General features: G+C 34.7%; 2 protein-coding genes across 2 annotated transcripts; both read right to left on the bottom strand.

Annotated features, from left to right (window-relative positions):
- Nucleotides 1–1,357: 1,357 nt before the first annotated feature.
- Nucleotides 1,358–5,528, bottom strand: LOC147390701 (uncharacterized). The gene is made up of 3 exons (XM_086460007.1): nucleotides 5,066–5,528; nucleotides 2,781–3,167; nucleotides 1,358–1,572 (listed from the first exon to the last, which is right to left on the bottom strand). Exons 1-3 carry the CDS (start codon nucleotides 5,438–5,440, stop codon nucleotides 1,543–1,545), a joined length of 792 nt encoding a protein of 263 aa, XP_086316133.1. The 5' UTR covers nucleotides 5,441–5,528; the 3' UTR covers nucleotides 1,358–1,542.
- Nucleotides 5,529–7,219: 1,691 nt separating this feature from the next.
- On the bottom strand, nucleotides 7,220–14,728 carry LOC147390700 (ferredoxin--NADP reductase, root isozyme, chloroplastic-like). Its single transcript, XM_086458177.1, has 5 exons — nucleotides 14,563–14,728; nucleotides 13,438–13,497; nucleotides 11,488–11,820; nucleotides 8,437–8,656; nucleotides 7,220–7,898 (listed from the first exon to the last, which is right to left on the bottom strand). The coding sequence occupies exons 1-5, from the start codon at nucleotides 14,584–14,586 to the stop codon at nucleotides 7,399–7,401; spliced, it is 1,137 nt and encodes a 378-aa protein (XP_086314303.1). The 5' UTR covers nucleotides 14,587–14,728; the 3' UTR covers nucleotides 7,220–7,398.
- Between the last annotated feature and the right edge of the window lie 1,015 nt (nucleotides 14,729–15,743).

Below are 15,743 nucleotides of genomic sequence, written 5' to 3'. Positions count from 1 at the left end.
TGACTTGCAGTTTGTTTCCCTTAGAAAGAAGAGTATTTAAACCCTTAATTCATTCGCAATACACTTCAGACTCCTTTCAATTCTAGATCAGATATGACTTATTGGATGACTGATCTCTAGTTCTTCTTAATGTCTTTGAAATTTTCTAGGTTTTTAACAAGCTTATGGGGTTCTTTTGATGTCAAATTGAGGTTATATTGATGGAATAAGATTTGGGACATCAATTTCTACGGTTGAAGGCTCTCTGAAAGAGGTGGGTGGGGGTTCTCGTGTTTAAAAAAAAAAAATAGGGTTTTATAGGGCCTACGAAAATTAAAGGTGGAAAATCTTTTTTATCTAGTTAGATTAGGGTTTTATTTAGTGCTTAAATGATTAAACTAAATCTTAACCATTAGATCAAAGGTAAGGTTTTAAATTTTTTTAAATAATTTATTTAAGTTTTTTAAAGTTTAATAGGGGAATATTTTCTTAGGGTTTTATGAATCCTTCGAAATCATTGTGCATGATTTTCATTAAAAATAATATGAATGTGAGTTCAAGTTCTCCACTTCTTGTAAAAATAAAAAGCGTCGATGATGAGTGTTCATCAACCCGTCAACCATTTGCATTGAAGCTTATTGTCATCTTGTTATGTGTTTACAACCATTTGTATTACTTAATGTAAATTAGTAATACACCAATAATTACTCATTCCAACCATTGCAACTAGCCCTTCTTTTTTTCTTTTTTTTTTCCCAAGATCAATAAGTTAGAGGCAGATAAAAAAAATCCGGCACTATCGCCCCCACAATAATTTTCAAGATTGTAATTGCCCCCTACATAGATAAAATCTTGGCTCTGCCCCTATCCGCGGTGAGGTGGATCTCATGATTTCAAGAACTTTCAAAAAAAAAATTGTGTTTTAGAACAAACCCGTGCACTTGCAATCTCTTTGGATCGAGAGAAACAAAGATAAGAGAACATAAAGCAACTTTCTCTTCACCCTATTTGGATAAATAGGAGAGAAAATAATATAATATGACGTAATTTATTCTATTTTTTCACTTTCTCTCCAAATTTCTCCAATTTGGGGGAGAACAAAGTTGAAGAATTTTCTCTCCTACGTTCTCTCCATTAACTTTCTCTTCTCTCCTCACTTAATAGAGAGAAAACCGATTCCTTTCTCTTCTCTTCTCTTCTCTCCATTTCTCTCAATCCAAACAGAGTGTAAAACTATTGATCTATACTTACGAGACAACCATTTGCTCAAAAAATTTCCCTCAAACAAAGAAACTACAAATACAACTATAATGGGTGAATTTCTCATCTATATTCGTGACGAGTAGGTGAGATTTAAGATTTGTTACTAGTTGGAAGGTTGTTTTCACTACACATGGAAAGGCTTGCATTTAGTTGTTGAATAAGTGCATGATATATATTTCAAATATCCATATACAAATGAAATGAAGTTGTGATATATGTTACTTCTTCCATATGTCACCTCTATTTAATCCCACATGGCACAAGGAGTCACCTGAATTCATAGTTGTCCATTGACAGTCTTCAAACAAGTTCAATTGACCTCCTCTTTGGCTGAAAGACCACATACAAAATAAATTATCATCAAAACCTTATCACAAAAATTAGGGTCCAACTTAATTGAACATAGAAGTATATACTGAAATCATAATGGATACATGTGATAAGTATAAGACACTCAAAGCAATCTATGCTAATAGAGATGGGTCCATGACATTTAACACATAAATCGTATACCAAAAAAAAAAGTATCGTAAACTCAAAAGAGTTTTAAGTAGTCTCTCGCTTCTTTACAGAATTCTTTTTGCTGGAGTATAGCTTGCCAGCTCGATTATTAGCTTTCCAAAGCTTAAAAACCCCAAATTTATGACGAGGATCCAACCTTATATAACACCATCTACTCATTGGTCTGGAACTGTAATAGGAGAGTGCTCGAAAGCAAGGTTAAGGAGGCCACAACTCACAAGCTTGTCATGAGCATTTTAGCTCTCATTTACTTTTGGTGCAAACCTTTCAAAGAATTTAAGGTTCGAGGAATTTTTTGTACGGAGGAGAGGTGGTTGTTTGTTTGTTTTGTTTTCCTCATTGTTTCTATAACTATCCTTGGATCCATTTATGTATATCTTCTAGACCTCCAATTGTATCTTTTTTCCCTCGTTCAATGGTAATTATACTTATCAAAAGAGAGAGAGAGAAGCCACGGAAATACTCAAAAGATAAACATAACAATGTCATTGGGAACTGAGTTATGCCCCACTACATGAATGACATTGCCCTACAAAATATAGTCTGACTTTGAAGTGGTCAGGCAACTTCAAAATTTTGTAGGAACCCTCCTCATAACATTACACGTAGTTTTTTGTGTTTATTTCACACCCTTACTTTTTCGTTAATATTTGAGATACCTCCTTGGAGACACCATGGGTAATCTAAAGGAGAGGGTTCTACCGAAATTTTGAAGCGGGATAGGTGGTACTCCATTAGAACCGAGATTCATGAGTAAGTGGCTGCATTTTGAGGCTTAATTAACTTTCTGCCTTTAATAGTGGTCAGGGACCATTATTTGGTCTATGATTGGTTCCTTTCCTAATCACTGAATACTCTTATAGATATAAAAGAAAAGGAGCTAGAGAAAACCAAGAATACAACGAAGTTAAGTAGGTTTTAATTTAGCTTTTCGTTTGTTACTGAAATGAGTATAGACGATAAAGCAATGAAGTAAACCAAAAAACAAAGAATTTGGAGAATTGAGAGATCCTTACATATTTTCTTCCAACTTCTTCGAGAAATTTTGTTGGGTAATCCATATATTCTTCACAATCCTTCTTTACCGTTGATGCAAGATCTTCTTCTCCAGCCTTTTCCAGGTTCCTAATTAATATGGTTAAGGTTAACTTATCTGGGTCGCAACCTGATTCCTTCATTGATTTGTATGTCTCCATTGCCTTTTCCACCATATCCACTTGTAAAAACGCTCCAATCATCTCAGTGTACGTCCTCGTGTCAGGTTCCAAACCTTCTTTCTTTAGTTCATGGAAAAGTTCTTCGGCAGTTCCAATCATTTTGTTTTTTCCAAACATATATATCATGTTGGAATAGATAGATAGATCTGGTTTATACCACACCTCTTTATGCATAAACTCAAACACCTAAAAACCGTGATGTTATTTCACTTAAATGCTCAAGTAAATGAAACCAAAAAAAATGGTACGGATTTAAGGCTATTTAACAAGGATACAGACATACAGACATGTGTGTCAACGTTCAATATGAGTACAAGGGAAAAAGTACGAGCAAAAATTGAGATGGATAGAGGCAATAAGAAAAGATACACAGGAGCCTAACTTGATTGAATGTATCGTTCAAGATAAAGTTAATTAAGTGAAATAAGATTCATATTGTTGACCCTAATAATTGGCATAAGGTGTAGATGATGGTCTACATTTAACTCGTAAGGTTTTTTCAAACTAGGAAATTATGAACAGTAAAACAAACATTTCATATTTCTATTCACCATAACTTCACAAAAGTAGATTTTTAATATAAAATAAGGGTTGTGTTTAAAATCTTAATAAATTAGTGTATGGAGGATAGATTACACCAACCATCTTTCCAAAGTACAAAACCATTAAAATAAAAGGCTTCCATTGCCTTGTGAGTAAGGACGAGTATCTGGTTTTGTCAATATGTTTTAGGCAATCAAAGAAGACGAAACACAAAATTATTTCCAAGTTATTCAAAATGAATAAATAAAATCTTGTTTTAATTTAAAAAATAGAAACACTACAATAGTAATTCTTGCAAAAGACACGGAGGTCTCTTCTTGAAAGTGGCATGCATATGAGGGGGGAAAAGAAGTTCGAAGCTGTTGGGATAAGAGAAATATATACAGAACCCAGAAATGTAGATCATTTTAAAGAAACAAACATAAGAAACCGAAAACTAGTTCCATTTAAACAAATGGAGATATGGGAAATTAGTACATAGATTTAAGTACCCCTAAGAAGATCAAGAGAATAGAAACTCAGAAATCATTTTTACATAAACAACCATCATGATAGAACAAATTAATCCGATCCAACAGGATGTCTAAGTTATGAATCAATATTAGAAACAAGTTTATAATTAAACTGGATTACTAGTATCAAACATACAAACCCAAGCATCATTTCAAAGCACATCTAAGCACCAAAAAACGTATTCATGCTGAATGAAAAATATACATCTTCGACGAGCAACAACATGCAGGAAAATAAAGACCACTCAAAATTCCAAAATATTTAGATAGTAATTTGCATCAAAGTTATTAAATTTTTGGTTTTAAAAGCTATGGATTATTTTATTGTTTGCAATCTTTTACTCTAATCTATATTCCTCAAGGAAACCGACTATTAGCAGGATATGTGAATCCCAAAATTCCAAGGACAATGCAGGTTCCACAATGTTTCTATCCCTATTATCCTGTCTAACTCGAACACCAATTAACCATTATTGGGATTTAGTATATCTAATCCAGAGCTACCCATGCACCCAAACATCCCCCCACTCTCTTACCATCTGCCATTATTGGCACCCCAACTTTTACTTATTACAACCCAATTCTTAAATTATTTATCACCCCAATTAAAGATTAAAACACTCTTCAAACATTACAAAGCTTTGGCTCAAATTATAATCTCAACATTACAAAACATTAGTAGTTGTTTACAATTATGAATTTATGATTAGGCTCATATAAAATCCTAAACCCAAAGAATAGAAATTAGCAACAACAAAAAATGAGAGAGAGCTTCTATTGGCACCCCAACTTTTACTTATTCTCAACCATTCACTTTCTTTGTAGAATATTTAATTGGGGCGTGATAAGTAAAAGTTGGGGTGTCAGTAGCAGCTATCGAAACAAATACTAAAAAGCCTTTTTTTTTTTTTCGCGTTTGGGAACATTTTGATCACTTTTTTTACAGTATAAATGTATTAAAGAGGATTTTGTTTAGAAATGTATGGACTTAAATAAAAATAAATAAAATCAGGAAAAATGAAAAGGAACCTTCAAGGCTAATTCCCACTCGTTCTGTCTCTGCAACTCAGCCAAGGTATCAATCAAATCCGTCTTCAAGAGCCTGCTGAGTCTGCTTTTGAAGATCTCCTCTAATTTAGTGTCTGATTTCGCTAATTTTAGAGACTGAACAGCATGTATTGCTTCTGTGGACAGCACCCTCGATCTCCACAGAGATTTTCTTGGTCCCCCTCTCAAGCCACAACAGATTCTTCGTTTTTGAGTTAACCCAGAGCCACAACCAGAACCAGAACCGACCATTAAAGAACAACATAGTTGGTGATGTGTGTGAAGGAATCTGAGACTTCTTTCAGCTTTCTTCTCGAACCCCACTAGAGGAAATCGGATTTGAAGAGAGCCCATCATTGGAAAAGATTTTACAAGTCTTGATTGTAGAACTCCAAGCACAGAGAGAGAGAGAGAGAGAGAGAGAGATTGGGAACTCTGGACTCTGGATTCTGGATTCTGTAAGCGTGGTTTTAGAAGAGAGCTGTTATTGGCAACCCAACAGTTACTTATTACACCCCAAATTCTTAAATTATTTATCACACCCTAATTAAAGATTATAACACACCCATTACATTATTATTTCAACAATACCAAGAATTTATAAGACATTCAAACAACTTCAGCAGTTGTTTACACTTAGGATGAGGCCCATGTAAAATCCTAAATCTAACAAATAGAAATCTTAAAAAAAAAAAAAAAATGTAAAAGAGAGTTTGTATTGGCACCCAAACTTTTACATATCCTTAGTCATTGACAATTTTTTTTAATTTAGGTTCAATAAGTAAAAGTCAGGGTGCCAATAGCAGCTCACTTCCAAATTTTTTTAAAACTAAATCAATTCCATAAGATCTCGAGGGAATTTTAAAACTCAGTCGAGTTTTGGTATCTGTAACTGTCACATATTATATGAGAAGTTGCATTCTTTTTAAAAGATCAAATCATCATGCTACACACTACAGTTGGCTTTCTGGAGTCGAGGAATGATGCATACGCAAATCCTAAAATATCAATGAATTTGAGTGAATGTCCATTTCTTATGCTGAATATGACGAAATTCCAAGTTCAAAATACTGTTTAATTTAATTCCCAGAACATGCATTCATCATTTTTATACCCTACGAACTTGTGAGTTTGTCACTTTTAATATTTCGGAATTCGTAAATATACCAACGAATTCATTGATTATAAAAGTGACAAATTCACTCGAAATGCATGTTTTGGAAATTAAAATGTATATTGTACTGAAACCAAAATTTGGACATAGGTTGCGCAAGTTTTGGGAAAAATCCCAAGGAATTTGGACATAGGTTGCGCAAGTTTTGGGAAAAATCCCAAGGAATTTTAAGACGATGCACGAAAGTGGTGTGTATATGACAAGAAGGTGTCATTGGGCTCAACAATTTTTTTTATTTTTTATTTCAAGAGATGACATAATAAAACCACATTCTCTTATAGTGTTGTTGGCTAGAAATCCATTTGTGGGGTTGGGAACATTTGTTCATTTGCTACTACGAGGATTTAGAACATTCAACAAGTAAAGTTGTCTTCTTTGTTTGCTTTTCATTAGGGTCTCTACTACCAGTGAGTCCATCAACTCACTCCTTGTTATATTAATTTGGTTCACATTCAAATTAAAATGAACCCATTGAAAGGCAGAGTGAGAGGCTGTAGAATGATGTCTATCTGAGTGATATCGTCCATTTCCTTACCAACGATCTCCAATATATAAAGAAGAATCATTATCATCATGACCTCCAATATATAAAGAAGAATCATTATCATCATGACGTGGTCTCTGACTGGAGTTCCCTCAAACATCTTGATGTTCAATCAAGAATTCAATTTAACATGACGAGAAGTTTAACTTTCTTCACCATACATTTCAGGTAGTTTCACAAGAACATATGACAACCTCATCACCCATCTTCTGTTGGCTTTGCAAATTGTTTTGACATTGTTGGGTGCTCTTAAGAGGACTGGATACTTCAGTTCAAGAGAGAGAGAGAGAGGGAGGGAGAGAACCATTGTTGAAATGCCCTGCAAATGCAATAACATTGTTTTGGATACATTTTATTTTCTTAGTTCATAATAGATGCTGACTAATAAACAACAAAGAAACCAAAAATGGACCTCATCTGGAAGAAAATTTTCCCTCAATAAATTATCCTTTTTGAGAATAAAAAGTGCATAAGAATAACAACTACTGATGAAGTTCCGCTGCAATACATAACAAAGACCCACACTACATTAAAACTAATGAAAGGATGTTATTTGATGAATCTTGATCATGGGTAGAACCCACTCGTCGTCTACTATCAATAGACCTCAACATGCCATTGTTTGTTCTTTTTCAGTTGTGAGAGCTTCTCATCCCAGCTCTCCCCTCTCTCCTCAGCAACCCTTTTTAGTGTCTCTTGGATCCCAGGCATCATCCCCTTCAACCCACAGAAGTAAATGTGGGCCCCTTCATCCAACATCTTGAAGATCTCATTACTGTACTCCTCGATCTTGTCCTGGACGTACATCTTACCGCCATTCTTGTTCTTCTGTTCTCTGCTAAGAACTCGGTCATATCTAAAGTTGTCAGGGTAGTCCTTGAGATACTTGGTGAACTCATCATCATAGAGGAGGCTATCAGAGTTGGCCACACCAAGGAAGAGCCACGCAAGTCCACCGAACTTGAACGTTGGGACAGACTCCATGAACATGCGGCGAAGGTAACCTCTGAATGGAGCCACCCCCGTCCCAGTAGCGATCATGATGTGAGTTGCATTTGGATCCTCCTCCGGCAAAAGCATTATCTTGCCAGAAGGGCCTATCACAACATTCAAGCATAGTTTATGAGCTCAGATACATTTAAAGAGTAACTTTTTTTTTACTTTTGAAAGTTAAAAGATCGGTGTGGATTCATTTTAGAAACCTACTTTTAAAAGATAAAAAATCTAAACATTTTTTTTATAAGCAAAAAAAAAAAAAAATAGCAAAAGGAAACTACTTTCTACTTTTTAAAAGTTACTTTCATCCTTAGCTACTTTCTATCCAAAAGGGGCCTAAGATTACAGAAAAGAGGGCCTGCTATGACCCAAGGAGCTATAAAGCCTAATGTGAAAAACTTTTGATAGCTACTCCTTAACCAAACCCTCCGAACAGGAATATTTTAACAAAGGTGGAGCAATTCAAAGGTTCAATCACCTCGACAAAGACCAAAGATAAACTTCCCATTTTTTAAGGGTATAATTGATGTCATTGGAGTGGCCCAAGAAGATCATAGATTGAATGATACTAAACAAAAGATTTATAGTTTATAATTTTTCTTCCTTTAAGAGAAACAAGACTACAAGAGGTATTATTACCTGTAATCTGAACTTTGTCTCCTGGCTTCGAGTTGCAAAGGAAATTACTACAAATACCATTTTTTGAGGGATCCTCTTTTCCAGTCTCAGGGTCATAATAAATAGCCCGACGAACACAGAAACTTGCTGTTTTACCATCAAAAGAGTCTCCGTACCTGGTGGATGCAATTGAGTAAAGACGAACATTGTGGGGGGCCCCCGGTTTTTTTGGGTTTTCACCCTGTAGAAAAAGATGAAACAAGAAAGGTTTATTGGCCAAAATCTTAATGTTCAGTTATATGCTTTCATCATAACCAGTCATGCAAGAAAAAATTACAACCATATGCATAAATCCCGGCCGTTGGATTTTGAATTTACAGGGTTGGGATCATGAGTTTTCTCACGAGTCATTCTTAATGATTCACTGGAACCCAACCCTATATATATAACCATCTTCATTGAATCATTGCATCCATCACAACTAATATCTGCCTTATTAACAGTTAAAGAGATAAACAGTCCTGGAATGGATCAATATATCAAATATTCATGTTGTTATGCTTACCCAATCATGCATATTTTTTGAATAAGTTGATCTCCTAGTATGATGGAAAAAAGTGACCTCTGCTTAAGATCTTCTTGGGTTTTCATGCACCTTCATTTGATCAGAGCAACCTATAATGTGTCAAGGGACACATGGATCCTTTGTTTGGTGATCTCCTTTATTTCAACTTATTTTCTGTGCTTTTCTGATGCCTTCTGAGTATTTCATTGTGTTTGTTCACAATTCCGTTCAAGTGTTACCACCCGTCACCATCTTCGTTTGTGTTTTGATTAACTAACAATTTTTATTTTTTTTAAAGAAAGACATGTCTCACAGCATCTTTTCATTCATTCTTCAAGAGTAAGAAAAATCCAAAAACACGTGTTCATTAGAGTCAGAAAAATCCAAAGATTCAAAGAGTTTGTCTGTTTTCCTTGTTTCACTTATCAAGTACTTCTAGTAAGTGTTCTTTGCTTAAAAAAAAAAAGAGAGAAGTTCAGAAAAGAAAAATCAATGTCCAAGGTGTTCTAAAGAAGTGTATGAGCTTGAAGATTAAATTCCTTAAAAGAATGAACTTCTTCCGCCTAGTGTTGATCCACTATTGTGTTTTCTTCTGATCCAACCCATGTCCTGATCTCATCAAAGTTGAGGCAAGATCCACATGTAGCTTCAACTCAAGAGTCCCTTTGTTCACCTATCCCCCAAGGCCAAAACTAATGTATACCAATTTTTCTCGATCTTCAAACTAATCTTACACTTGTGGCAACTGTGGCTAGACTTCAGGGTCTCTTTGACGGTCCTGCCCAAGAGCACATTCTTCATTATTTCTACTCCCTCAGATGCCCCCTTTCCACCAGCTCTTGAATATAAGCCTACAAAGCCTGACACTGATTCGTGCGGTGCACCCTTACTTGTGGTACCCACAGTACTCCTCTGCATGGTTTCAAAACTCATCCAAGACCGAGACGTATCGCCTGAGTCATCTCGGTATTGCCAAGCAACGAGACAGATGGACAAGTCAATGTATCAGACAAGATTTAAAACCCACATTCATTTTTCTCATTGTTGAATGAGACGTCTCAAACGTATTGGAAAACTCATCCGAGACGACTCGGTCTTGTTCACAGACGAAACGAGACGTCAAAACAAGTTTTATAACCATGCTCCTCTGATCCCTCACCTCCTTCGAGAGTAGCCTATTCCACTTAAAACCATTGATCCATGGTAGGATCTCACTAGAAGCTATCTTAAGTGGAGCTTACTCCCTATGCTTCTTCAACTCTTTTCAAAGTTTGCTAACCCAAACCTCAGGATCGATTTGCGGCATTCAGCTTTTCAATGTGGACATTGCATGGATTGTCGTGCTCACCCTAGACACCTAACTCCTGACACCTTCCTCCATATGTATTTCTCTGCCCTGGCCACCAAGTTCTCCAGACTGATTGGTTCGTTCACCAAAAACTCATAAAGAGGGGTCTCAAGAGGAAGTGCTTTCGAAAAGCAATGACGGTATTTCTCTCGTTGTAGCTTCTATGGACAATGTCTCCTCCCTAAACCATTTGGTGAACTAGCAATTTTTTTTATAAATAATGGATTTTATTGAGAAAAGGGCATGATTGAGCTGACCACACCAAAACAAGGACAGAAAGCACAAACAGAAAACGATAAACTATAGACCCCAGACAGAAATCTATGGAACCAGTGTGCCAAAGCAACTACAATGCCTAATTCAAATTTTTAGTTAATTTGTTTAACCAAATAAAAAACAAAGTAAGATCAACTCTCTTCTAACATAGGCTTACCCTCCATCTTATTAAAACTCTCCCTCTCCCTTCCATTATCTGTGCATCTCTCTTCCATTATTGATGCATCCTTATCTCCTTGATTTTCAATGACCGTGGTTACCATTTTCCACAAATCTTGCCATCAATTACACGAAGATATGACATTCCCGATTTACCATCTTCAGATCCCGAATCCATATCGACTAGCTCTAATGAAGGGATCCTCTCAAAGTAGCATATACCCTCCATTTCCTCGTTCCCAAGAGATTGATATTCATCTTGATCCAGAACTGAAGACCTTCTTGTTCTATAGGTTGGTTTGATAAGCTGCTCTCAATGCTAGATATCCATTGAAAATCATGAGGTGCTAATCTGACAGTGGTGATACGTTCTTATTTTATACTAACAGACAATATGTGTGTGTATCACACTCACACCTTTAAATCCCTGTCTATAAAGACACTCAAATTCACATGAAACATAAAAATTTCTAAACAGTTTATCTTAGTTAATTGAAATATAAACGCAACATGATTTAGAGTATCATCCTCATCAGAGGTCTTATCCAACTATTTAGGGTCAGGTATTTAGTTCATTTGACTGGACAGAACACATTTTTTCTTTTAAAAAAATAAAGAGCTTTCTAATAATTATATTTGCTCTAAAATGACTTTTAATCTCAAATAGATATAAAATGAGTTAAGTGCATGACTTTTAATCTCAAATAGATATAAAATGACTTACGGGAGGAATGACACCATAACTCTGTCCTTCCCAATAGGGAACACTTCCACCATGATCAATAACAATATGACAAGTCTCTCCTGGAGCTTTTGGACCTACAATCCTCTCCACAGAAGCAATGGTTGCAGTATAAGGTCCCTTGGGCTTGTAGATATTAAGAGGAGGTTCTTTAGCATCCTCGAGTTCTAAAGGCGAAACCAAAACTTTTTGTGTGCTGGCTTGTTGTACTGACATGCAGAATCTATATTGGTTTCTTGAACATAGGTTCTTGGTTTGCAAGTCCAAAGGCAGGACTGAAATCCATGAGTTATTTTGAATCCTTAGATTGTGTGTCTGCAAAATAGGATGCATCACACTGATTGAGAGAATAAAGGAACTAAGAAATCATAAGTGCCAGAGAGTTAGCATGATATAATCATAGATAGTGTTGAACTGTACATTTTTATTAGATAAATGTAAAAAAAATTATGTAACTAGTTATAAATCATGATTCGTGACAAATATATTTTTGATAAATGCCATAAAAGTATAACAGATCGATACAACAAAAAAGTTCACAAACCATTTACAGATGCTCATGATATATATATATATATTTTTTGTTCTTGCCTCTGAACGTTGCATCTATATTTTATCTTCATCATTTATTTTTTTCAGCTTTTTGTGCAGTAGGACACACCAATTAGAGTTGGACTTCATTTTTAATTTGATGGCCATTAATTGCTCCAGTACAGCATTCCTTGCTTGAGGACTGCTATTTGGCTGGAAGTACATTAGAAAAAGATTATTTGCCAACTTTTTGGCTAACGTGTTTTGTCCTACACGGGTTAGAAGTTTCAGAATGGACTGATTTTTTGTGAGGATGATCTCTATGGTGAGGAGATCATCCTCACCAAAAATCAGTCCATTCCAAAACTTCTAACCCATATAGGACAAAACTCGTTGGCCAAATAGGATCATGTCCAAGGGCCAACTATTTGGCCAACTTGTTTTTATCCTACATGGGTTAGAAGTTTCGGAAAAGGCTGATTTTTTGTGAGGATGATCTCTACGGTAAGGATGTAGGACAAAACATGTTGGCCAAATAGTTGGCCCTTGAACATGACCCTATATATGTGTGTGTGTGTGTGTGTGTGTGTGTGTGTGTACTGTAATTAGCAACTAAAATGATAACAGTTAAAAAAGTATTAGAAATTAAGAAACTAAACTTAGAAAATGCATATGTAGAGTATGTGAGTGCATAGTAAAAGCAAAGCATATATACCCCTCGAATTTATCTTTGCAAATAAATATCCATAAAAAAATTTAGCTGAAAACAAGAAAAGGGTAACCAAAATTTCCATTCCTCCTAACACTACTTGCCTTCTCATCGAGAATGGGGTGCATCCTTGTTACCAAGAAAAGACATCAAAAGCATTTTTTGTTGTTGAGAATGTGTAAATGAGTATGTCAGAAAATATATACAGTAAGCATTTGAAGGCTATAATGAATCAAATTTATCTATACCAACAATTTGTCTAAGATACCATACACAAATCAAAACTTCTAATATGAACCCACATCTGAATCTCATTAGCAAGCTTTATTTAATAACTAAAACGCATGATGGAGCCATAAAAAACAAGAAAAAAAAAAAAAAAGGAGAAAATATAAGGTGGCGGATTTGAGTCTGTACTCTGTACACAATGTCTCATGGAGAATAGTTAAGGATCGACTTAATGGTTCCCATAAATGAGTTCTCCTAAGACAAATCAGACCATACTAGACAGAGCAGAATGACATTGAATGGTTGAGTTCACTAGATCCTTTTGAACCATTTTTTTTTGCTATGTTAGATCCCTCAAGTGGGCACATATTAGAAATGATTAGAACTCAATAATCTAGACCATTTAAAATTAATAAAGAGCTGAATACCAATTAAAAAAAAATAATCATAGTTAAATAAATCACCTTATACCCTGATCTCCTCAGCGACCTATTGCTTCCAGTTGGAATAGTTGTAGAAGCAGCCTGAAAGAAAATCCCTTACTTCATTACTATAAAATGAATCAATCTAAACAAAATTCTCATACTAATACAAACAAAATCATAAAAAATAAAAATAAATAAATTACTTCCTTAGATCAAAATCAATCTGGCAATACAAATTCATAATGATAACATGATTATTGAATGAGCATAAGAAAGATGAAGATGTCAAGATCTATGAGTGGAAAGATTAAAAAACATAAAATCCAAAATAAAAACATGCATATCTAAAATTAGCTTGGAATGACCTTACTAGCAGATAAAATAAAGGAAAATCGATAGAGATGGTTTGGGCATCATGATTTTAGGTCTGTCATCTCGGTCTTGGAGGCATCCAAGCAACATTTCCCTTTTGACCCGTCCAAGAATTAAGTCATCTTGGCTGAGATTCCTAAAAATCTCGGCGAAATCAGTCAGGTATAAATTGGTTTTGGTGTTTTTTCATATAAATATAATTGATTTTTTTTTTAAATTTAAATGTTTGTGATCAAGAACAAAAACAATGATATTTTGTGGTTGAGCATACATTAATCCACAGGTTATCATAGAAAATAATTATTACTAAAATTAAAATTTTAAAAATTAAAAAACAGATATATCTCTATTAAATCCAGTTAAACCACACTGGAAGGGTTTGACTCATCCCACTCTTCCGAATCACATCGGTTCTATGTGGGTGCCGAGACCAGATGAAAAATCAGGTTTGAAAAGGATGTAAAACAAAGATCGATGATGATCTAGATGGATTCATGTTACTTCCAACAACAAATTCAAGTTATAACGTTTGATTTCGATTGCTAGGGTTGAACTCTTGAGAAAATCATATTTGATCCTAAATAAATTGGTTTCTGGAGTTTGATGCGCATGGAAGAACACTGGATGCAAGTCCAATAAAATCAATTTCTCGACAAAAAATGAATCAAATACCAAAAAAAATCGCATTTTTCTCGAGAAATTGCGGATTTTCCAGCAATCATACAAGCCCTTACTACAAAATTGATCACATATGAAGAAGAAAATCAAGAATTGAGTCGAAATTCTACTGACCTGAGTGAGGGCCAAATGCGCCATTGTGGATTGTTTCAGAGATTCGATGGAGAGAGGGAGAGAGAGAGAGATTTATAGAGGTTTTTCTATTCCTGAAGAGAAGCTAAGACGTTTAACCCGGCCCCTTGGCGAGTACCAAAAGGCAGGTTTGTCTTCTCAGATTGGCTGTTTACGTGCTTCACTCGGTCACTCCCCTGTATTATTTTATTGGGCATTAAAATTACTAAATGTTCTGAAACTTTGTAAAAAATTACGATCATATCTTGCTCGTGCAGTTTCTACTTTCTAAGAGAACTCTAGCCCTATTAACTTAGGTGGTGTTTGTTTGCGCTATTTTTCAGTGCTTATTGCTGAAAAAAATTAAATTCAGCACTTTTGTCAAAATAGCGCGTTTGTTTACTCGTGCTTATTGCTGAAAATAAGTGAAAAAAATTCAGCACTATTTTGATGCTGAAAAAAAGTGCTGAAACGGTAAGCACTTCGCTTTTTTCAACACGGACAAGTATGCCCTTTATTTTTTTGAGCATGGACAAGTATGCCCTTATTCTTAAAAGAATATTACCTCTTATATCCCATGGATAAGTAAATAAACACCCCACAAATTAATAAACCCACACCATAGCTAAATTATTTTGTCTTATATGGGTTAAAATTTTTGGAATGAGTTGATTTTTGGTGAAGATGATCTCTACAATGAGGAGATCATCTTCACAAAAAATCAGCACATCTTGAAACTTCTAACCCTATCAAAACAAGTTCAAGAACCGTAAATTGTCCTTTTTTTTTTTTTTGAAATCTATTTTTAACGAGTTTGGTGAGGATGATCTCTAGACCATATAAACCATCCTCACTAAAAATTTGCTTATTCCAAAAATTTTAATCCATATAAAACAAAACAAAAAATGGCTATAGTGTGGGTTACCCTTATTAATTCATAGGGTGCTTTTATAATTACACATCCTTCATTTCCATCGAAAATTATTCATCCAAAATTAAGTTCTTTTTAAATTTGATTTCAAATTTTGGTGACATGTATGACATTATTATTTTAAATTTGAAATTTGTGGGCTTTTATAAATAGAAATTATTATTTATAAATTGAAGATTTGAGTATTATTTATTATTTAAAAATAAATTGTATTTTAATTTTATAAGAAATAATATATTTTATTGTGTTTGAT

This window comes from Akebia trifoliata, chromosome 11 (genome assembly GCF_017979445.1).
Source record: "Akebia trifoliata isolate Shusen 1 chromosome 11, ASM1797944v1, whole genome shotgun sequence".
NCBI lineage: Eukaryota > Viridiplantae > Streptophyta > Magnoliopsida > Ranunculales > Lardizabalaceae > Akebia > Akebia trifoliata.
This window is presented reverse-complemented; position numbering and strand designations above follow the sequence as displayed.